Source organism: Photinus pyralis, unplaced genomic scaffold, assembly GCF_008802855.1.
Source record: "Photinus pyralis isolate 1611_PpyrPB1 unplaced genomic scaffold, Ppyr1.3 Ppyr1.4_LG5, whole genome shotgun sequence".
NCBI lineage: Eukaryota > Metazoa > Arthropoda > Insecta > Coleoptera > Lampyridae > Photinus > Photinus pyralis.
The window spans coordinates 18630845-18655399 of NW_022170596.1; the positions used below are offsets into that span (position 1 = coordinate 18630845).

Sequence of the window (24555 nt, forward strand, 5' to 3'; positions counted from 1 at the left end):
ACACCTTTTAACACATAAAATTTCTAAAGATATTAAATGTACTGCTTGTGATTATAGGACAAATAGTAAACACCTCCTCAAACAACATCTTTTGAAACATAAAGTTTCAAAGGGTTTTAAATGTGCTAATTGTGACTATGAGACAAATTTCAATTCTGCTCTTAGAAAGCACATTTTAAAACATAAAGTTCGTAAAGATCTTAAATGTGCTAGTTGTGATTATGGGACAAATAATAAATACCTCTTTAAACAACATCTTTTGAAACATAAAGTTTCAAAGGAGTTTAAATGTGCTAACTGTGATTATGGGACAAATAATAAATACAATTTCAAACAGCATATTTTGAAATATAAGGTTTCAAAGGGTTTTAAATGTGCCAATTGTGATTATGAGACAAATTTTAGGTGCGGCCTTAAAAAACATCTTTTGACACATAAAGTTTCTAAGGATTTTATATGTGCTAATTGTGATTATGGGACAAATGATAAATGCAACTTCAAAGATCTTTTGAAAGGAATGCCATTGTGATTTTGGGACAAATAGTAAAACCACTGAATAAGTAATCATACTTATTCAATGGTAAAGCAGCACCTTTTAAAACATAAAAGAGTGTAACGTGTAAATCGTAATCGATGCGTGTGAACCCCTTTATGGGTAGATAAAGTGAAACAAATGCTTGTGCATTCTAATGACATCTGTCATTCTTATTTCAAATGCACAATATGACGTTCGATACATATGACAATCCTATTTCAATAGAAACGAACGCGACGGCAGAACCTAAGCTTGCTATTTTTGACGGTTCTAAATTAAATTCGGAATTGTCAGAAGTTTTACAATGATTTATATGGTTTCTGCTATAAAATAAAGTTTTGTATTATACATGACGATAAAGGGAACCTAACCATCTCGTGAAAGTTTTTCACTCAATTAAAATATCCCTTTATCATCTTGATAAATAACTCCATTGATACATACAAATTGCCCCAATACAAATATATTTCACAATTTGCATTATAGTTTTGAAAAGAGTTTTGTTATCACAGAGGAAGGCTATTCAAGCATTGTGTAGAATTGGAAGGAATAAAGTTGTATAGAAGAGAGGGGATGTAGTGAGTTAATCACGTGTATTTATTTTTCCCGTTATACCGAGCAAATTTAAGAACATTTAGTTGAACATACGTTGGAGAAATTTTAACAATTAATTAGTTTTTGCATAGTTTGTCAAAAATAGTATTTTTTTATTTCGTTTAAATATACTTAAAACGTTTTGTATTTTGTAATTTTATTGTAATTCGCCAGTATTGCATATGTCCATAATAGTAATGTATTTTTTGGTGACTCATAAACTATCTACCTATATCTATTTAAGGTATTTTCCATCTTGAACACAAAAGTTACCCGTGCAATTTCGCTCAATCTTCTAGGACACGCTGTATGTTAGTTCCTAAAACCGTTTAGTTTCCACTGATTTACATATTTACCTCACGTAGATCAATTAGAAGAGTATCTCAAACTTGAAACTGGAGACGAAGGGTTAGATTTCCATATTTTGTTGGAACCACAGCAAATAGTACCTATAGGTAAGTACATGTGGTAATTTGTCAATGATATTGGATGTGTTACTCTTAGGTAGATAGTTTGATGTGTCATGATTTTCTTCCAATAAGAAACATTCTAAATGGAATAATAGTTATCTATTATATAAGACGATAAATTGATGTTAGCCTGTATCGTCCAAAACAGCAAGCAATATTGTATTCTGTTCTGAACAGTCTGAACTTCACTTTATTTCGTGCTAGGCGTTCCATTTTAATGACAGATGTCATTGGAAAGCACAATGATTTGTTTCACTGTATCTACCCATGCCGTTAAAGTTATCACTTTACCTCCCCTTACCGTTAAAGAGACACTTAGCTCATTCAAACCTAATAAAATAAGTGATGTATAATGTATTGCAGCCGGACAGGCGTTATGTCCTAATAAATGTATACTAATTTTTTCTTGTCTATTTTTATTTTTATGTGCTCTTTTTTGGCAGGAAACCTGCATTCGGAAAACACCCCTATACAAGAGGATATACTGTGCCTATATGTAGCATAAAATTTAAATGAGAAAAAGTTCTGTGCAGAATCTATGCTTTTTGGCAATATTCTATTCTATGGCTACTTTAAAATGACAAATGGCGAGTAACTAATTTTTTTATGTTGCAATACAAATCTCGTAAAGATGTAAATTATAGCAGGAAACGAACATTTGCGTAAATGTTACCAAGAAATGTTAACGTCGTGAATTTCCAGTGCGACAGGTACATTCATGGACTCATTTTTGTTGCTTTCAACTTATGTAATTCTTTCTTAATAGGAAGTACATAATTCGGTTGCAAATACGAACCCATCATTCAATATGATTATAACGTAGAGGCATTGCAACGGGAAGATCATGGATTCGCCATCGTCTTCCACTTGGTCGGAACCTTGCATTCTTAGCGATGATAGCGGTTTACGTTCTCTGTCCAGTGGCCGATTTCTTACAGAAGTAAAACAAGCGTAATGCTGCGGAACTTGTTACGATAATCTTTACCTTTTAGATGAACTATAGCGATTGTGATGTCAAGTCACTGTCACAAGCCGACTCGTTAGATGGTATGTCCGATATTATGCACAGCGAAAATTTCAATACTCTCAAGAAGGGACCGCACTGTAACGACTCCTCCGACTATAAGTTGTCGACGCCAATAGATCCACCCTTTCAATTTCAAGACAAGCCGAATCTGTTATTGTATAAGACCTTAGCCGATAGTTTAATGCCAAAAATTCTTAGAGACGGTATAAGAAGTTATTGTCGAATGGTTACGAATTCGAAGCCATCGTCGCGAGGGGATAACCACTGCAGCAGTAACGTACAGGTATTAATGAAAAACAGGTGATTTCGCAAAAATCATGTGCGATTATCTATGGATTTCGAGAAAATGGTCTCCTTGATTTTCATTTGCCTTCTTATATTCTATAGTTGTTTTGTTGAGTTGTTTATAGCACAGTCTATTGTTGTATTTAGACTGTGACCGTAACCCTTCCTGCACATACCAGCCTAGTTACAAAGGTTCAACCCAATGCATACACAGTGTGATCTATTAAGTGTGTGTACAGGACAGGCCAAATAAATAAAATTTACTCAATTTCCAAGGGTATAGCAAAATGTTTTTGTGTTGCTTTGATGTGATTAGGAGGTAAAGGTCATTTTTGTGTAGTGCAACAAATGGCACAAAAATAGCAAAATGCTATTCAGCACAGTTGTTCAGAATTAAGTACAGTCGTGACCTTTTGTTCTGAGTTTTATTTTTTATCCAAATGTTTTTATTACCCCTGTACAACACATTTTTGTTATTCTGATTGGATATTCAAAACATACCTACTTACATTAGTCATAACTACAGTGACTTTATAAGGACAGTGGCGCCAACTTATCATAATCCGCCATATTGGAGCTAAAAAATTGATTGTAGGATCAATATACCTTGTCATGTCAAATTGTGACCATAGAATAATAAATTTCAGTTTCATTTAAGTAATGATTCTCGTTCAAAACTAACGGCGCAGAAATGATCGTTTAAAGCTTTGCAGAACAACCTACGGGGAAACCACTGCCTCCCAAATTCAAAAAGACATATAGAAAACGGTGTAATAAGTATAAAATAAGGTGCAATATCCAAAATGTACATATAAAGGTAACCATTAATCATTAAATTGTGTTTGACATTTCAGTGTGTTCTGTCACTTCTTCTCCCTTGTCGCGTGTTTCTCCTTCCGGGATAAAAAGTATTACTTTAGTCCCTTAAATGGAAAACAAAACACGTTGATTTAGTCCACTGAGTACAAGAGATCAATATTTCTTGTGCTTCAGCAATCATCAATGTTAAACATTAAACCAATTCAAGCATATTTATGATCATAATTGAATTTGCTGCTAAATTTCGGATAAGCTGCTTCTCTAACCAGTTTTCTATCTAAACTCATTAGGTATTTAGGGCTTCTGAAAAAATGTTTACATCAATTACCAGTAGTAAGGTTAGGCACAGTTTTACATCTAAAAACCCTTTAAGCGAATTACATACCTTATAATATCGGAAATCCAAGCTGTATCCTCGGCTATATGCGTCTTTAAAAATCGAGTTTATATAAAACTGGAGACGGAAAACGTAAAATAAAGCAAATACAAGAAGCAAAGTGTAAACTATAGTAACGTAAAGCCGTGTCAATTACAGGTGACACTGTCAAAACAGTAAAATTAATAATTACGGCACGCAGTGTACCGCGTCGTTTTGGAGGCTTTCTATTGGCCAGTTTGGAATTTATCTCCAATATGGCGACCGGAACCAACGACCAATCAAAAACGAGATGCCCTGTTGCCGCCACTGTCTCTATAAAGTCACTGTAGCCACAACCAAATTATTCCTGAATAAATTTACGTGGATTTATATTTCTTGAATAACTTCATGTTGGTTGCAACTATCGTTCAGACTTTCCATTTTTAGCGCATTTTCCAACTCATATTGGAAGGTGCTATTATGGCTACTTTCTCCGTCCGTCAGAGGCCTTAACCACTCCTACAGTTTTCAAGATATTTAGTTCGTTCATTTTGCAGTCAGTAGCTTATAGTTCTGGCAATCAACCAATGAAAATCTTGACGGTTAATGTGCGTATGCGGAAACTGCATAATGACAACTTTCTTATTCAAATATTTTGTTGAAATTTCAACCAAAGATTCTTCTAAGAAATATGTTAACAATCCGATGTGCGCATGCGCAGTGTCATCTGTCTTATCTATGGAGGTATTTTTATGAAACTTTAACCACCAGGGCTGGGTGTCGCCTTGCAGCATTCATCCCAGTCCTCATGATGGTTCTCGTTTTTCACCTTGAGCTGTCAGTTCTCGGTTTCTCTTCCGCTCCTTGTTTCGCGCCCTTTAGTTTTGGCATCAAATGCACATCACTTTTACCCGACGCGACGGCTCGAAACCGCCCCCAACATCACCGACCTTCCATCTTTTGGGCCAGATTTCATTGGGTTTGTATGCCATTTTTTCCCGGTTCCCGGTTACCAAACCTGGACATACATGATATTCTGTTTCGTCGATTGAGACACTTTTCACTCTACTACGAGCGAATGCATAAATGACAGTACTCGGCACCGATTGGCCACGGAAACGCGGACTGGTAGTATCGTTATTTTTGCACCGAGATCGGGAAAAAGACTAGGACATTGGCCCGTATGAATAAAAATAAGCAAATGCTTATACTTGCAAAATTCAAAGTAAATACACGTAAGTGCTCCTTCGCACTGGGCGACTTAGCAGTGATTCTAAGCAGAAGGACAGGGCGCAATGCAGCGATGCTAAGCAGACCAGTATGAAGGGGCAGTTATGAGTATTTACTTTGAATTTTGCAAGTATAAGCATTTGCTTATTTTTATTCATACGGGCCATATCTCAGTCTCTCCAAGATATGAATTTGATAGAGATCGAAGTTGCAAGGTTAAAATAAATGATCATTGAAAAAGTGAGGATTCTTTGATATTCTGTTGTATCGGTTAATTAATCTTGGCTCACTTTAGTAACATAGTAACACCAAAAGGTCAGATAAATACTTCTTTTGTTTATCTTTATGTGTTCCGTTGATGTGGTGATCTGATTTTTACATTTTATATAGCGTTTTACTTACTACATGTTTGTCAACCAACCTGTAAGGGTTGAATTCGTTAGTATAGCGTACCTCGAGGTCAGTGTTGTTGCTGCTTCATTTTTTATAGGGACCACCGTAGCCCGTTCGTTAGAAGTTTTGAAACTTTAAACAGAAATTTGATTCACAGTCATAATCGATCATTGCGAATTGAAATTAAGCCTTTCGAAATTCCGAGAACAATGCCAACTGTTCAGGAGCGTAGTGTAGACTTCATGAAAACGGTGCACATATTATAAAATGGAGAAATAGATTGCACATACGCAAATTTAACTTTTTTTATTTGTGGTGCAATTTTTCCGAAATTTTAACTGAAGAATGGAGCCTTGCATATCCAGATTTGCATTGACAATTCTGGGCATGGTTACACTTAACTAAATAAAAATTTTCAGCACTTATAAAGGTATAACTTAATCTAATCTCATTTACAGAGAGAAAGATAAATAAATTAATTAACTAAATTAACATTAACGACAAACGCAAAAGATAAATTACAGTTGATTGTACATTAGCAACTTCTATATTTGATGTTAAATAAATTTGACGTAAGAGAACGGTACTTCATCGTTTTAATGATCGTTACACGGTAGATACGTCTAATGACTACAATTAACATCAGGCTAAAATTAATTCAAATTTACGTACCCCATTAATAAATGGGTTTCGGATTGCGATATATGTAGAAGAAAGGCGGGTAATTAAATTAAAACATATGGCATACCCTAAAAAAAATGTGTTAACCAAATAATTAATCGTATAAAAATAACTTTACCTCGAAAAGATACAACAGTGTACCATTCATGTAAATACGTTTAGATATATGTATATTTCAGACAATTTTAGCTTGATGCCTTAATTTTATCATCTTTCGCAAAATAAGAATCTGTCATTTCAACGACAAAAGCTAGAGTGGTAGTTCCCCAATCCCAGTTGTACCAACTACCCTCCTAACACACTAAAGAGCATTCAAACTAAGGGTACATCAACAAAATAACGGGACATTCCAATATCCAAATTTCAAATGTGTTGAATTCAGAATAAAATGGCGCATTAAAAAACAATAGAGAATTTGACATGTACCTACTTTCTAATGCATTGAATTAACACATTTTAGACTGAGAGTAAAGAGAGTAAATCTTTATTTCCATGTATCACAACGGAGATTGTTCTATATGTATGCCATATAAAATTTAAAATACTTGTAAAATGTACTTACAATGTACATGAAAATTTCACCTACATTGTACATACCGAAATGTACGCCATATGTACGGCGACCACAAATACAAACATACATAACTTGTACAACAACAAAAATTATGTAAAAATTTGACATCCAATGTACCGGGTGCCCAATAAGACTGTTCCTCGACCATATCTCGAGAACCGTTCGTTGTATGATGTAGGGGTAAAAAAATTATTGGGTAATCGGTCATGAAGTTCTAAAAATGACCAACAGAGGGCGTAACTGCTATCTTAAAGTTGGCATAATAAACTAAAAATTTTCTTTCATATTTTTAAAGAGAACCAGTTTATCTATCATTTTCGTAAAAGCAAAAAATCAGTTATTTCAAAAACAAAGATGGTGTGGGTTCAATTGTTTTTCCAATAACCTGCTTTAACTTTTTAACCGTGTGACCGATTGTAACAATTTGGTATAGTTGAAAAGAGCATTTTTTGGGCATAATGAACCAAAATATAGTTAATTTAGTTGAATCCTTCTCCACCAGGAGGCTAGTTTTGACATTGTAATCAAAAATCCTACAAAAATCAAATGGAATGATATGACTTTTTCTTTATGAAAAAGTATCCAAATAACATCCAAAGAGGCCAGTGAAAACCGTTTTTCAAAATCTCGTTCCTAACCTCAAATATTGGGAAAATGAGATTAATTAATAAATAAAAATGCTTAAATTGTATGTTAAATTTACTTTTGACGTATTTCCGGTATTTGTCAATGGTAGGCCTTGGAAAATTAAACAAATGAAACATGATGCATTATAAAATAATAACAGCCGTAAGTAATTTGTAAATTATTCTGCTGTGTTTACATTCAGAAGGTGCAGTTTTTTGAATTTGTAATCTTTTCTAAAATGCCGATTTCTAACCAAGAAGCATTTAATATGCCGGCGATATGTTTTGAGTATTTTCAAAATGCGACTATCGCTGCCCTCATCTTTTATTTGCGTTATCCGAATCAAACACGAACCATCGCCGCCAGGATATTAAATGCTTCTTGGTTAGAAATCGGAATTTTAGAAAAGATTACAAATTCAAAAAACTGCACTTTCTGAATGTAAACACAGCAGAATAATTTACAAATTACAGCTGTTATTAGAAGTTAAAGCAGGTTATTGCAAAAACAATTGAACGCCCCACATCATCTTTGTTTTTGAAATAACTGAATTTTTGTTTTTAAGAAAATGATAGATAAGCTGGTTCTCTTTAAAGGTGTGAAAAAAGAATGTTTAGTTTACTATGCGAAATTTAACGAAAATGCAATTTTAAAATTTAAGATGGCAGTTACGCCCTCTGGTGGTCATTTTTAGAACTTGAAAATATTTTCCAGCGATTCTTCATAATCGATTTACCCAATAATTTTTTTTACTCCTAAGTCATACGACGAACGGTTCCCGAGATATGGCCCAGGAACCATCTTATTGGGTCACCCGGTAAGTGCTCTGAAGTACGTCAAATGTATGTCCATTTTTAGTACATGGATGACCACACTTAAAGTGGACATAACATGTACAGAGTTTTATTCCATGTGCAATTAGAAAAAATAAAATGTGAATGTTGTGGTATCTCAGTGATTTCTGCGATTTCTAAACTAAAATGTAAATGTATTTCCAGAGTGGATACCCTCTCGCCTCTTCTAGTCAGCCGGTTATGTCGTACTGGACGTCCGATTTCTTACAGTTCAGCAGTCCCCCGAGCTCTAGTCGTTCGCTGGTATCATCTCGCCTATCCAGCTCTCACAACTCATTATCCGTCCCGACCGCTCAAAAAGTTGACGATTCGAGTTTCATCACGCAGGCCGTCTCGCACGACGTTCTAGTCGGCGGTCCGATAAGTGACATGTATAACGTGCCGTTCGATAGTGATATGTACGCAGTGCCTGTAGACGTAATTAAGCAGCCGTTTCGGGCGAGACGGATACAACCGCCTAAACGTAGGCGAAGGAATACGTCTTGCTGTCACGAATTTGACGATCGCATGAAGCAATATCGTCAGTACAACGCGAAAAAGTATTATATTAATTATGTGCAATGCAATCACATTTTGAATGGCAGGGACGCGATCGCGAAGAGACACAGCGTCGCGGCGTCGTCGACGAGTGTTGACGTCGAGCCGGTGCAGATGACCTTGCAGCAAGTGCGCCATTACTTACAGACGTTGTATTCCAGTTCGTCCGATTCCTCGCTGCACGTGGATAAGGACAGCAGGAGTAAGAATTCGGTCGTCGTTACTAATAACAATAAATACGCCGATAATAATCTTATAATTTCGTGTAACGGTCGAAATTCGAGTCCAAAATTTAAAAAAAGCGCCTTTTTAATAAATTTAAGGAATAAACGTGTTAAAGATTCATGTGATTTAGTAAATAAGGAACAGATTTCGGTGACTAAGACTAACAATAATAATAATAATAACAATAATAAAACTAAGAAGTCTCCTCGGATGTCCACATTAAAACAAACATTGTGCAATATATTTAAATTTAAGAAAATTGTGTCGCCCAACAACAAAAAACCATTGGATGGCGACAGTAATTATGTGGAGAATGTGATGTCCCATCAGGAAAGTCACAAACCCATTACAAATAGGGCTCTACCACCACTCCCCTATAAGTCAGACGAGGGAGAAGAACAGGGATTGGACTTCTCAACAAGTATTCAAAAGGTGAAAGATGTAAGTATTACACACGAGCTCACAATGTTTTTGAAATACAAAAATGATTGATATCCCAAACTGGTGGGTTATGAGATTCTTAAAACTGCATTTACACATTGGGTATAATAATTCTTTCAGCGCTATTTCAACTATTGTTATATTTTAAATTTAATACAAACATATAAAAGAGTAGTAGGTACTCCCGTTTCTACGCCACTGAACCACAACTTAAGAGAGTTAAAAATCCGTTACTAATCCTGCGCGAACAAATAACTGCCTAGAGTTACTATGTTGGTTTTGACGTATGACTTGTGGAAACGTGGCAACAGCGCAAAAGATCAAAAAATGCATAAAGTTTTTGCATTATTTCATGTGGGAATATCAAAAAAGTAGAAAGAATAAAAGTTATGTAAAAACGAATTTCGTACCCGTTCTAACATTTCAGGTGTCACTAATAAGCAGGCAGAACGTAATGGTCTTTCATGTCATCTAAAGTTGCAGGTGCAGTGAACAGTATTGTATCTCTTCTAAAGCCCCACAAAACGAAATCCATGGGAGTCAACCCTGGGGACCGAGCAGGCGAGTTGACCCAGACCTGCTCAACCAGTCCACCTGTTTTCAAACATTGCATGTAAATAATGACAGGCGTATCTTGCATAATTGGATGGAGTCCCATTCTGTTGAAGATCTATGTCTTTGCCCAATAATTGGCCTGGTTTTATGGTATCAATACTAACACCCCTCTCAGCTATAGCTGACGTCGATGCATTCATTAAAAAAAAAGGATTTGAGACTTTTTCCCAAGTCTTTGAAATTTGGTATAAAAAATGATAGATAAACTGGTTCTCTTTAAAAATGTGAAAAAAGAATGTTTAGTTTATTATGCGAAATTTAAAGAAAATCAATTGTAAAATTTAAAATTGCAGTTACGCCCTCTGGTGGTCAATTTTAGACCTTGAAAATATTTTCCAGCGATTCTTCATGACTGATTCACCCCATAATTTTGTTTACCCCTAAGTCATATGACGAACGGTTCTCGAGATATGGCCGAGGAACAGTCTTATTGGGTCACCCTGGACATTGCACCTACTACCCATTTAAACCACTCACTCATATTAGGTTGATGCGTTTTTTTTAAATGGAACATAAGGAAATAGCATTGCATGCAAAATCGTATGTTCCAGTTTAAGGTAAACGCACTGTATAATCAAACTCCTGAAAGTTGAACCGTACAAACACCACTATCAAGAAACCGCATGAATCCAAGGAGGCCTGGGGAAAGTCACTTACTCACTCACCACCATCCCAACAATAGGAGATGGGCGAAACCATGCATAAGGATTTTGTGAGGAACGTCATTATCTAATGCGGGAAAACTACTGTCAGGGACGAAATCCGCTCTTCTTGGGTCATGAGTGCCTTCCTAGTATGCTTGGCCCAGGACGCTCATCCAAGGAGGCATCAGTGCTTGTACTGGACGTGGCACAGTTTTCGGGGAATATACAAATATTTACCCGCTGCCACACATAGAAAGCAAAATGGCGCCTAACATCACGAGAATAGATGCAGTCTGGGACACATATCACGATGGCCCGGGACAAACGAGGTGACACTTCAGTCAGGGGGTCGATCTAGAGTGTCTGCAAAAACGCTTATACCACAGGATTAAGAATGGGTTAAATTCTGATCAAACTCCAACAATAAACACTGGTGTTTCATATCCAGTGTTCACCACAAACGATAATAAGAGATTAATAAGATTCCAATCCATCACATCGTCAACAGCTTGGACCTGAATATTCTGAAGCCCCTCTGTTTTTCCATGAGTAGAAGACCTATGTGACTTCTGAATCAGGAAGTGACGTCACACCAATCAGAGGCGAGCTCGTGACGTCACAGCCAATCAGAGACGAGCACGCCCCCATATGTCCCTCCCCTTGACCAATGGGATACGGTAAGCGTGGTCTTTAGAGTTCGCCCTCTATGACGTCACAGCCAATGAGGGCTGAGGTCCGCCATTTTGTTGGGCGCCATTTTGGATCGAACGCCATTTCATTAGTCACTAGATCCACCATCTTGGATCGGCCGCCATTTTATTAGTTACTAAATCCGCCATTTTGGACCGTCTGTCTGTCTGCTTCTCTCGCTCCATCCGCCATCTTTGTAGTTATTTTGGAGCACGTCATCGGTCATGTGGTTGCTGTAGAAAATATATTTTTTTTAATTTTCGTTGGGAATCGAACCCACCACCAAATTTCAAAGACTTGGCACAAAGTGCACGATTGTTATGAATTCCCCCTCTCCACATTAACCTAAAAAAATTCATTTTTTCGAAATTCACCTTTGTAATATTTTACTAGGAAATTGAAAGTACACTTGCGGCAAATAATTAATTTGTGACACTTGCTTACTTTTTGGTATTCTTTTGTTTTTTATCATCACCGCTTACTCCGATGTATAAACATGTAATTAATTAATGGGTAGGTACTTTTGTGCAAAATATTTGAATGACCTAAAAAGTATGAGGACACCCCTTATAAAAATTGAAGAGAACACAAAAGACAATCGAATAGCGAAATAAAATAGTGGTAGTTCCATTTGAAAAAGAATAGTTATTGCCGAGGTTATGGCACTTTGAACAAATGGCATTGAAACAAGATATTATTCTATTAAAAAAAATCAGTTATTTAATGACACCGTAAAAATGGGACACCCTATACAATCAAAAATAATTTCTGTGTATCCGCAACCATATACAGCGTGTTGCATCAACAGGCGGGACATGGGATATCCCATGTAAATTTGAAGGAAGTTAATTATTGGCTTCCCTAATTATTTTTGAGGAAAAACCTATTTAGATTATTTGAAGAGCATTAATCCGCCTCTAAAAGAATTCTTTCGATGTTTTTGATTAACTCCTTAACGAGATATTGGCAAAAATATTTTTTGTATACAGGGTGTCTTAAATATAGAAGGATAACATGGCTATCTTTGTTATTATTATACTTACAGATTCTGTTAAATTTGCAAAGTTGTGTAGTTTTTGATGCTAATGGATATTCCGATGCGATATTTTGAAAAAAATAATTCGTTTTGTAGATAATTGGAAAAATGTGAAAATCGCTATTTTTAAAAAGTTCAAATATTTAGTAACAAAGAAAGCTATCGAAAAAAGTTTCAAATAAAAGTTGCAAGATTCGATTGGATCAATTCAATGGAAATTTTTTTTAAAATTCGAGATATTGCCATCAACTTCCTTATTTTAAATGGACGCCATATTGGATTTTCACGTCAATCGATAGATAAAAAATTCCAAAACCAGTGATACTAAACACTTAGTATTTCATTTTGTAATAATAATAGTGGCTTTATTTTTTTTGTTTTATTCATAATTTCAAAACAGAAAGATGTAAATAGTAACAACTAACAAAAACAAATTTAAATGAATGAAACAAAATATACATGTACCTAAGTTAGAGCCAAGACCATTGTAGGTATTCAAAACATAAACATAAATTGAGGAAACATTTACACCAAAGAGGAAACCCGGGCATTTTGTAATATGTTATGCCGCATATATACAGGGTGGGACCTCTCACAGTAGAACAAAGTTACAAAGAAAATCTAATAGTCTTAAAATGATGAACACTCCAAGCACCTTTTTTCTGTAATTCAAATAAGCTCTTAAGCAAATTAGAGATTACAATGCATTAAAACTATCCAATCCGCAACGAGTAACTATATTAGGGCCCTTATTGTGTCTGTGTAAAGGTACAAGGCTAAACTATCATAGGAAAAGTGGGCTTGACTCTATTTTTCTTGATAAATTGAATTCGGGCTATTATGTTGTTATGCTAATCACAAAATAACGGGACTTTAATGAGAAACACATGTTAAAATTAAAATGTTTGACTTTTTTTTTTAGTATGGTTGGTATTGGGGTCCCATATCGAGCGAAGCCGCAGAGAAAGTCCTTTCGAACGAGCCGGATGGATCGTTCATAGTACGAGACAGTAGCGACGACCACTACATATTTTCGCTTACCTTGAAGTTGAACAATTCTGTGCGACACGTTCGCATAGAGCACGACCAAGGTATTTTTTCCGCCCCTCTTCTTTTCCAATTCAAGTTCTAACCGTACATTTACAGGAAATTTTAGTTTCGGGAGTTGTACTAAGTTTAAGTCGCAAACGATAGTGGAGTTTATCGAGAATGCGGTCGAGCACTCTCGAAGTGGGCGGTACTTGTTCTTTTTACATCGACGGCCCGTTATTGGACCAGTACGTGTGCAATTACTCCACCCGGTTTCTAGATTTAAGCAGATTCAGAGTTTGCAGCACATGTGCAGGTATTTACATCGCAAGTTTTAAGCAATTAAGCAGCACTCACTTTTCAGATTCGTCATATTAAAATTGGTGCGACGAGATTTACTTTGTAAATTACCGTTGCCGAGACGAATGACCGATTACTTAAATACACCGTACTATTACTCGGAGCAGCTCTCCGACGTAACCGAAGAGCAAGAAGAGAATAATGTGGTGCCCTTATTTAGTAATGCGCAAATTACACAAAATACGGTTGTCATTGTGAATAACAATGCCATCACGACCACAACTAGGAGTAATCCTAGCGGTACTAGCAACTCATCTAGCAATGATAGACAATCCTGAAATATACCTCAGTTAGGGATCTGTTTGTTCGTTTGTCAGAAACGTGTGTAACTTTCTACTACAACCCATTTTTGATAATGAATTACATATCATCGCTATATTCATTGCGCTTAACTGTAATCATTTCATTCGTTCATTGCTACTTAAATGTTCTCCTCTAATATAATATAAATTGTAAATTCATACATTTTGTATACAATTTTTAGTGTTGTTTCTATTATTTATTCATTAAAGTTTTGTTGTTTGTATCAGTTTTTTCTTAGTTGCATACCAGAAAGTCATTGTTTCAGATTACTACTGTAGGTTTTGAAAGGAAGACAGAGTGATGGGCAAAATAATCGAAAAGAAAATTGCTACCACTGTTTGAAAGAGTGGCATCCCCGAAACGTTTGTCCTGCACACAACTTGTCACACATGTAAGACGAAGGGACACTAGCAAATTGATTGTCATTGGCAATAGGTGAACATGGTCAAAGAAAATGACTATTTAAAATGAAAATGAAAGTCTACTTGCAGGAAATTTATACATAACACCGGACATGCGCAATAACATTTTTACATAACTATAGTGCATTCATAATAAGAAGGTAGTAGATGGTGCTATTTTTGAAGATAAGCACACACAGGAAAAATATAAAACTACACCAAAGTAGGAATATCCAGCCCTGTGAATAGAAATAAACCAAACAATTCCAAGCTTGGATTTTTGCATTAACGCTAATGACAGTTCGACAGTTTAGTTTGAGATTCTGGGGACATGAGCCACCGCCATCACCACCTGTCGATATTTTTTTGGTAGTTTCCGGAGGATGTTTGGGGTGGGAGTGCTTGGCGTCACTTCATCACTTGTTTGTTAAAGCTTGTTGGTGGTGGGCTTATTGTATTTTAAGTTGTATTAATAGAGTTTAGCTTTGTTTTTGGTGTTTGTACGTAGGATTCAACAACTTTGGTGTCCGGTAAAGTATTTTATAGACTAGACCAGAATTGGAAATAATGAAGTGCTAGAAGCAAATCATATTACTTTTTGGTAACTGGTGTTTTTTTACTAATTCGACCCTGCTGAATCAAAAAATGCCGGTTGCCAACCCCTCTTCTCCCCCCTTCCCCCCCTTTTCCTCACCGAAGTGTCCCTCGCCGTGGTTTTTTCCATTTTACAGGGAAACGGTTACAGATAGGAGCAAATTGTCTAATAAGAAGTTAATCTACATTAAATTTCCTAAACAGCAACACCAAATTTATATCGATACGATAAGTAGTTTTTGAGATACAGCCTTCGACATTGCATGAAAAGGTGAAAAAAAACATTTTCTTTATCTTTCTTCTCGATTTTGAGAAAAGTGACAGGAGTTATGAGAAAATTATCTTCAGATATTTTAGAGCATATGAATTTATCTAGAAAGTGACATCTAATTCATAGTCGTGTGAACAATGGTTCTCGAGTTAGAGTTTACCGCGTAGAGGTGCTCCGGATGCGCATCGTACACTTTCCGGCTGTTCCATGCAGTATGTAAAGAAAAATATTTAGGTACTAGGAGTTTAACTCATCATAATGAACAAATTTCTTCTAAAACATCTGAATGTGAAAAAGAGCACTTTCTTGGTATTTCAAATTCAGGTTGTTAAAATAGAAAACATGCATATATCACACAGAGGTCAACAAGAAACGTTATTTAATGCAATTTAAGCATAAAGCGCGGCAATTGCAAATCTTCATGCATGGATGTGACTCTTTTCGGCATCGACACTGATTTGTCTGGCACATTCCCTTGCAACCACATGCACGAAGAGCATTGCAGGATGCGGGTATAGGCGGCAACGTCATTAGAATCGGTTCTATTGTAGTGCCGTCAACTCTCCAGCCACAGTTCTCGGGACAAGGAACGCTAGGATTGGCGATATGGGCGTTCTCCCAAACGTATACCTAAGACAGAAAAATTTATAAATGTTAAATAATAATACAGAATCCAATTTCCATATTTGATCTAAGTACTTGCCTGGTAGTGGCATCTTCGAATATGTAGGCGTAAGGCGTCAGAGGTTGGAGGCAATTTCTCAGGACTTTTTACAGCTCCGAACAAAAAGCTCCGAGCGGCGTCTCCTGTTTTAATTTCTGTGCTAACCTGTTAGTAACGAAAAGAAACATTAAAGAAATGTTCAAAGATTGCACAAAAGTGTCACATTTTTACAAAAATTCACCTTGTACAGTTGGATGACAAACTCCTCTGCGTTTGCAACCACTTGGTCGGTCAAAGGGATGGATCCGAGGCCTTCAAGTAGAGAACAGGTATGTCCTTTAAAGAACTTCCATGCATTTCTTTTGGTTATTGAGGCAATCTTTGAGGTACTATCGCACCCGGTGATGGCATGGAATGCCAAGAGATTATGCTTCTGTTCAGGACTCAATTTCTCACAAATGTCATGGATTGGAATAAAGTTGCGGTCTCTTGCTGTACCACTCATAATCCAAACCTTTGAAGGTTTCATTTTTGCGAAGTGGTGTACATAGAGCAATAGCACGTCGGTGTCTCTAACTAAAACAACTGCGTTGTCGGCTTCGGCGTGAACTGTATGAAGAACCATCCTTGTGTCTGCTTCTTCGTGGGTGGACCCACTAAGATGAACCATTGTTCACACGACTATGAATTAGATGTCATTTTCTAGATAAATTCATATGCTCTTAAATATCTGAAGATAATTTTCTCATAACTCCTGTCACTTTTCTCAAAATCGAGAAGAAAGATAAAGAAAATGTTTTTTTTCACCTTTTCATGCAATGTCGAAGGCTGTATCTCAAAAACTACTTATCGTATCGATATAAATTTGGTGTTGCTGTTTAGGAAATTTAATGTAGATTAACTTCTTATTAGACAATTTGCTCCTATCTGTAACCGTTTCCCTGTAAAATGGAAAAAACCACGGCGAGGGACACTTCGGTGAGGAAAAGGGGGGGGAGGGGGGAGAGGAGGGGTTGGCAACCGGCATTTTTTTATTCAGCAGGGTCGAATTAGTAAAAAAACACCAGTTACCAAAAAGTAATATGATTTGCGTCTAGACTCATAACGGAAGTCTTTTTTCAAGATTTTTACTAGACGCCATTTGTTAAATCAGATATTTTCCATCTACCATTGTGCTAATATGTAATTTACAAAATGCGAGGTGTTAACTAATATCCATGTGCTTGTGGAAGTCTACGATATCTCAGGTTTAGACCACGTTTAATTCAGTTACACGGTGCACGTATGTAGAACCTCGACTTCCGTGAAGTAGGGCATGCAATGCTAGGTGTACTTAGGTTAGGGTGACTCGTAACATTCGCGAATGCGTGTGCCTTGTTGTATGTAACTCATATCTTTCTACCGTGAGAGGGAGCTCGGACGCTAGAATAGAAAGGTATTCTAGAGCTAAGACATAAAAGGATCTGAGGGCCCTCGAACCTCCAACTTTAGGGACGAAGTGCTGTAACCAAGGCCGTCCTACCCATCTCTTAACTATCTTCAGTTTTGTGTCGTTACGTGACCGATGTCAGGGGAGTGTTACGAAGCACGGGTAGTAGTTCCGGAAGTCTGGGGTTTATACCAATGTCATTATGTGGAAACTGAGCATAATTGGGGGCCCCACGAGCACACGGTATTGTCATAACTGCCTATTGTTACGTCACAACATGAATAATTGATAAGACATGTTTTTACGAACTTCACACCACTCTATTCGGTATATAATGATATGAATAACTAGTAAGGTGACTTATATCAATAAATGCATGAATGTGGTGCCCCTTTAACTGCGCTACGGGTTAATAGGCAAATCTGCCAGCCCAATTCCTAATAATATAACCGTGAAACAGGAGGGCAATCAAGCGAAGACGCTGGCCCAAACCTAACGAATAACCAGGTTCCCCACCCAATGACTAACTAAAAAGTGCCTTCTATCCGCGATTAAAGGAAAGTACATGACATGTTGTGACGAATACTCTACGCATACTGTTCAAACGTACCCTGCTACTTGAATTCATTCATTAATTAAGGTAGTGTTACATGTTCTGCTTAGGTGGTTGGTGTTTTAATTTGCTTGTGATTAGCATAGTTTGGGTTTTATTCAAGGCCAAGGTTTTTCTTAAGTTGCGCTCTTTTCTCCTTGGTAGTGTCTGCTTTTGCGAGAGTGCGGCACCTTTAGGTTTTGCTTGCTTTGCTTTTAATGTACCACATCCAAATTCCGGGGTTTTCAGAATAAGTTTATAATAAATAAACTTTCAGACATATTGCAGTGTTTTATTTGAGTGTTCCTGTCCGACTGGGTCCCGAGTAATTGTATTAGCTTCGTGTAACGTAAGGGGGCCCTACCTTAGACGATCCAATCACGTGCCATTCCTTTGTTTGAAATTTGAGCGGGAACCGTGTTTTGAGACTGGGATTGCAACGTTGCCACTTTGCCGTGAAATCTGTCATTTTTACTTCGAGCCTGGGGGTACAACACAAACTTACAAAATTCGTCACGCGTTTTATTTTCCAGATGTCCGGATGCAAGCTGGGTTTCTTGTCACAATTTAGAACATTATAGCACACGTTGAAATGTTTGAGAGGAAGGGGTAGCCAAAAGACATCCCACAAGGAAGCAGTTACTCTCTGTAAGTACCCGTTGGTTTTACTATCTCTTGTAATAAAAAAAAAACGATACGGTGTGAACACTTTTTCTTGAGCGCTAACGAACGCTTAAGAGCAAAGAGAATGTTCAAAACCCATCAACGAACGCACCATTATATAAAAATGCTTATAAGCACAGTGTATGAGTACGGCCATTGAATTTATAACTATAGCGCGGTCGCACCTCCAGATGCAGTATGGGGTCTTATGAACTAATTGCCTCTCTTACGTCATTCTTCGATAATACTATCCTTGTTTCTAACCGCATCGATGTGAAATTGACATATGATTAAATTCAAGTCCCTAGATTACTGAAGTAACGCGATTGATTAGGCCAGCGTATTAGACTTTTTTATCTTTTTATTTTGTCGATTTCTACGGTTTTGAAAAACGGAAAATTATAAGTAATAGTATGAACAGATGCAGTATTTTTTTCTCTAAAAAAAGCGTATTTAGACTTTTGCTCTAAAATAATCAGGGGGGCTAGTAATGGCTATAAAGAAATGACCATTGAAATCCCTATGCTGCGTCGCGATAGGCACCACCCTGTATCTAGTATCGGCCTACGCATCCTAAATAACGGGTGATCAAAATCGAGTCAGAGTGACGGTCGAGTCACCTTTGGAAGTTCAAGTTAAGTACGATTTCTAAACGATTTCCCATGAAAACAAAAATTGCAAAGGAAACTCGACTGCAATTCATTTTTGATCGCATAGTAGAATTACACCAAACAGCTGAGAAGTGACAGTTGATGACGTTCGCGTTCCGCGCATACCCAATTTTTCCCAGACATGCCGCCTATTATAACCAATACCATTGTTTATTAAACAATGCCAATACCAAATAGTTATTGAAGTACATTCAGACAGTTTATTTGTTAAAACTTTTCCTTTACACAAACAATGTTCACATACTACAAGTCTCGCTACAAGTGGAGCTCTTTGATGTGATGTAAAATGTCACGTGGCGGGGTGTACGTGTAGTGTAACTATTCAACAAATTTTCAGAAGTTGTCTGGTTGCCCTGGGATCTCTCTCTCTTTCTCTCTCTGTATTGTTTAATACCAGAATAGGTAATTTTGATAAACCAAAACAGGTGTTTAAACACATTTATTTCTAACATTATTGTTTTTAGGTATGGATGGAGATAATGATATGCTACTCATTAAAATCGAACCAAAACAAGAAGAAGAAATCCATTCCTTTCTGCATGGACACAGTTCTGTAAGTAACGAAGTTTTGGTGACAATAAAGGACGAAGTTACCATTAGTACACCATGTTCTACATCTCTTTCTAATGAAGAAGTACAGCAACATTCTGACTTTAAACCTTTAAGTCGGTATAAAACAGTGCCTAAAAATTTTAGATGTGCCGATTGTGATCACGGGACAAATAATAAATGCCTCTTCAAACATCATCATTTAAATCATAAAGTTTCTAAAGATTTTAAATGTGCTACTTGCGATTATGAGACAAATAATAAACAGCTGCTCAAACGACATCTTTTAAAACATAGAGTATTTAAGGATTTTAAATGCGATTCTTGTAATTATGGGACAAATAATAAATACAACTTCAAACAACATCTTTTAAAACATAAAGTTTCTAAGGATTTTAAATGTACCTATTGTGATTATGGCACAAATTATAAACAGGACTTTAAAATGCACCTTTTAAAACATACTGGCTGTAAGGATTTTAAATGTACTAATTGTGATTATGAGACATGTACTAAAAAGAACTTGAACAGGCACCTTTTAAAACATAAAGTTTCTGCAGATTTTAAATGTGATACTTGTGATTATGAGACGTGTAGTACAAGCAACTTCAAGCGACACCTTTTGACACATAAAGTTTCTACGGATTTTAAATGTGATACTGGTAATTATGCTACAAATGATAAAAACGACTTCCAACAACATCTTTTAAAACATAAAGTTTCTAACTCGGTTTCTGACGATTTTGAATATGCTAATGTGAGTTTTGTACGTGAAACCTATCCACGAACCTATCTTAAACAGCACCGTTTAAAACATAAAAGAATCTAACGTTTTTTAAATGTGCTAATTGTGATTATTAAGTTAAATCTGTAGTTAAATAATAGATTAAACTTTAACCAACACCTCGCCGTATAAGTACATTATCTTCAAATCACAGGTGCTCCTGAGCTTATCTCATTGAACCAAACAGATTTAAAGACTAAACTATGTGACAAAAACGGTGGACTTGTTTTTAGCATCTTCCTTTAGTGTCTCGTTTAGTGTTTGGTATAGCACCTGCAATTTGACAGCGGCAAATGGAAAAACTAGGTTTAGTCAATTACTATGGTAGATTTTGTCTTGCTAAGTACTCTGTACACACTTTGTAATAAAACATAATAATAATAATAATAATGGCTTTATTTAGGCGGGGTGGTTGTGGTTATATGATTGTTTTTTTATTCGATAAAAATACATACATACATACATAGCAAGAAAACCAGGATCTTCCTAAAAGTGTACCTATACCTACATTCATTATCAATGATAATTAATGGTAATCCACATACATTGTTACCGGTAAATGATTACGGTTGTTTATTAATATAATAGTGTGTAATAATAATCCTTTATTTGCTCACCAGAAAAACATAACTTTTCCAATTTTAGAGCAAAAACAACATTTTACAACCTGCCAGAGTACAATAGAGTTAAAAATAAATCAAAAATATATCTAGTAATATTGATAACAGTACTTAAACTACCGAAACCAATAACAAAAAAAATAAAACAAACGAACAAAAAAAAGAAAAATGATCTATCGGCCCTCTTTAATAATTATGTACATTGAACCAATACCCTGTTTTGCTCCGCTAACTGTAGGATACGAGATTAATAAGCACGTCAGGGCTACGCACAAAAACCATTCAATCTTCAATGAATTTGATTCAGTGCCGTTCCGTAGAACGTCCCGGCCTGGTCATGCAATCATAATACCCGGCCCAAAAAATTGAAAATACTCATACTCATATTTACAAAAAACTCAAGTTCTTTCCGCATTCGTAACTAAAGTGTCACGCCGTCACGGCCACCGACCCGGGCCCGTAGATCGTAGAAAGAAAACTGAGGTTGAGTTAGCATTAATTAGCGTTTAGAAAGCAGGTAGAGTGGGTAAAGCTAAAGATAGGATGGCTTGCAGCCTTGCACTTGCGTTGTGCAGTGAGAACAATGGTAGATTTGTGGGTGACTCCAAAAAACATTTTACCTCAGTCAGACTGAATAAACAGACTATAAAGTGCCTCGTTTATTATTTTTTCGTATGTGTTTCCCGGCCCTGCATTGTCCCGGCCCGGTCAACTACTGTCCTTTCATGACCTCGACGGGACGGTACTGATTTGATTATACCATTATATAATTTCAAAAGAGGAAAAAGCATTGTATATTTGAAACATTGCTTGTAAAGGACGTATGCACAAAATGACATTTAAAAGTTTCATTAACAATAATGATTTATTAATCAAAAGAAAGGTTCCATTACCAGATCAATCCCATATACAAGAAACAACAATTTTAAATGCAACATCCCCAGGACCCTAACAATACAAGGTCCTGTATTTTTAAAAGCTCCGACAAATTTAAGCGGAGCCTAAAATCTATGGCAATGATTATTGCGACAATGGTTGCTATGGATTTTTAAATTTGTCCATGGAAACGGCCATTAACGGCTTCGGAAGCTGCATGTTGTAATAGATGTCGATGCAACTGCCCACGCGAATTTGTTTTATATTACACTGATCACACTTAAAGTCATGTCCTGTGTCTCTTAAGATGCTGAATTAAAGACCCTCTCAAGTTCGAGGCGAAATTGCACTGACCACATTGGTAGTCTTTGGAAGCTTTGTGTACTAATATATGTCGCTTGAAATAACGTTTTACATATGTGGTATAATTGCACTGTTCACACTTTAATTCGTTGGAAATGTTGGCGTGTCTTAAGAGATGCCTAGTAAACTTCACTTTAAAATTCGTTGCATATTGGCAATGGTCACATTTAAAGCTCATGGATATTTTATGTCTTAATATGTGATCTTTTAAATCTTGCTGTTGACTTGTTGTGTAATTACACTGGTCACAACTAAAATCTTCTGAAGATAGGTGTGTCGATAGGTGACTTTTTAACTGGTGCATTAGGCTTGTGCCGTAATTACACCGATCACATTTATATTGTTTAGAAGATGCATGCATTAACAAAGTGTGTTTCTTTAAACTTCCCTTTATATTGGTCGCATAACTGCAATGATCACATTTAAAATCCTTGGTAGGTTTGTGCTTTAACATATGTAGCTTGAAATTCCTCTTTACAGACGTTGTATAATAACACTGTGCACACTTCAAATTTTGAGACTTGTGTTTCAAAAGATGTTGATTGAATCTTGATTTGAAAAATGTCTCATAATTACACCGGTCACACCTAAAATCTTTGGCAACTGTTTGTGAGGACAGATCTTGATTTAAACACTGTTGTAGACTATCAGTTTTAGAATGATCTCGATCACACTTCATGCCTGTGGAAGTAGTATCTGTTAAAAGATGTCTAGTGGGGGACCCCTCAGCATTTGTCACATTATTATACAGTTTGGAATTCTCTATCACACTATCTTCTTGCTTTATAGCTTGCAAAACTTTGCCATTCTCAGGAACTGTTCCCTGTAAGGCAGCATTGCATTCTTTTTCTTCCTTTGGTTCAACTTTAACAATTGCAGTGACCTCAGCGGACATAATGTATTGGTGTTTAACTTCACCTACCAACAAAAGTTGCGATAGCGGTCACAATTTTACTTTTAGCAGATCAGTGTATCGTCGACCATAACACCATCCCTCGCACCATCCAATCAAGAAGCAGCTTTTTCCAAATTTCATAACTAAAAGTACCACGCCACACATTGTGTCTCATAAATGTTGATAGGGGAAATCAGGTATAAACAATCAAGATGGCCTTTTTAGTTAGGGTACTTTTATCACAGCTTAATAGTAAGTAAGCTGTGCTTTTATTACAATAGATTTGGATCACACCGTTTCACGTTTGAGCGCCTGCGTCATATGAAATAGCGGTGTATCTATTAGTGGCGGTGGGGATGGTAGGGTACCTAAAGCACCGAGTATATGTACAGAGTGACATACAGGGTGTACCATACATTTGTATGTACAAATGTATCTGAGGGGCACCATTATCGACACTGCACCCCTCTGCCACACAGTCTAGGGCGCATTGAGTATTATGTAAAAAAAGATGTTCTTTGAAGAGTTTATTATTTGTCCCATAATCACAATTACCACATTCACAATCCTTCTAAACTTTATGTTTTAAAAGATGTCGTTCAAAGAGCCGTTTATTATTTGTCCCATAATCACAAGTCGCACATTTAAAATCCTTCGAAATTTTATATTTTAAAAGGTGTTTTTTAAGATTGGATTTAAAATTTGTCTCATATTTACAATTAGCACATTTAAAATCTTTAGAAACTTTATGTTTTAAAAGATGTCGTTTTAAGTTGTCTTTATCACTTGTTGCATAATCGCAAACAACACATTTAAAATCCTTCAAAACTTTATGTATTAAAAGATGTCGTTTGAA

General features: G+C 36.4%; 3 protein-coding genes across 3 annotated transcripts; 2 read left to right on the forward strand and 1 right to left on the reverse strand.

Moving 5' to 3' along the window:
* Positions 1–2153: 2153 nt before the first annotated feature.
* Positions 2154–14512, forward strand: LOC116171197. The gene is made up of 7 exons (XM_031487896.1): positions 2154–2309; positions 2366–2539; positions 2592–2909; positions 8592–9650; positions 13558–13726; positions 13782–13980; positions 14029–14512. The coding sequence occupies exons 2-7, from the start codon at positions 2444–2446 to the stop codon at positions 14300–14302; spliced, it is 2115 nt and encodes a 704-aa protein (XP_031343756.1). The 5' UTR covers positions 2154–2309; positions 2366–2443; the 3' UTR covers positions 14303–14512.
* Positions 14513–15465: 953 nt separating this feature from the next.
* On the reverse strand, positions 15466–17387 carry LOC116170094. Its single transcript, XM_031486287.1, has 3 exons — positions 16499–17387; positions 16297–16422; positions 15466–16223 (listed from the first exon to the last, which is right to left on the reverse strand). The coding sequence occupies exons 1-3, from the start codon at positions 16925–16927 to the stop codon at positions 15969–15971; spliced, it is 810 nt and encodes a 269-aa protein (XP_031342147.1). The 5' UTR covers positions 16928–17387; the 3' UTR covers positions 15466–15968.
* A 2310-nt stretch (positions 17388–19697) lies between these two features.
* On the forward strand, positions 19698–22123 carry LOC116171681 (RE1-silencing transcription factor-like). The gene is made up of 2 exons (XM_031488650.1): positions 19698–20014; positions 20077–22123. Exon 2 carries the CDS (start codon positions 20079–20081, stop codon positions 20988–20990), a length of 912 nt encoding a protein of 303 aa, XP_031344510.1. The 5' UTR covers positions 19698–20014; positions 20077–20078; the 3' UTR covers positions 20991–22123.
* The last annotated feature ends 2432 nt before the right edge of the window (positions 22124–24555 follow it).

Excerpts from the sequence above, each read along its gene's own strand:
- LOC116171197 (XM_031487896.1), top strand. The coding sequence starts at position 2,444 with ATGGATTCGCCATCGTCTTCCACTTGGTCGGAACCTTGCATTCTTAGC. Across the intron at positions 2,540-2,591 it reads GTGGCCGATTTCTTACAGAA|ATGAACTATAGCGATTGTGA; the intron begins GTAAAACAAGCG and ends TTTACCTTTTAG. Across the intron at positions 13,981-14,028 it reads AGTTTGCAGCACATGTGCAG|ATTCGTCATATTAAAATTGG; the intron begins GTATTTACATCG and ends CTCACTTTTCAG.
- LOC116170094 (XM_031486287.1), bottom strand. The coding sequence starts at position 16,927 with ATGGTTCATCTTAGTGGGTCCACCCACGAAGAAGCAGACACAAGGATG. Across the intron at positions 16,423-16,498 it reads TTGTCATCCAACTGTACAAG|GTTAGCACAGAAATTAAAAC; the intron begins GTGAATTTTTGT and ends CGTTACTAACAG. Across the intron at positions 16,224-16,296 it reads TTCGAAGATGCCACTACCAG|GTATACGTTTGGGAGAACGC; the intron begins GCAAGTACTTAG and ends TTTCTGTCTTAG.
- LOC116171681 (XM_031488650.1), top strand. The coding sequence starts at position 20,079 with ATGGATGGAGATAATGATATGCTACTCATTAAAATCGAACCAAAACAA.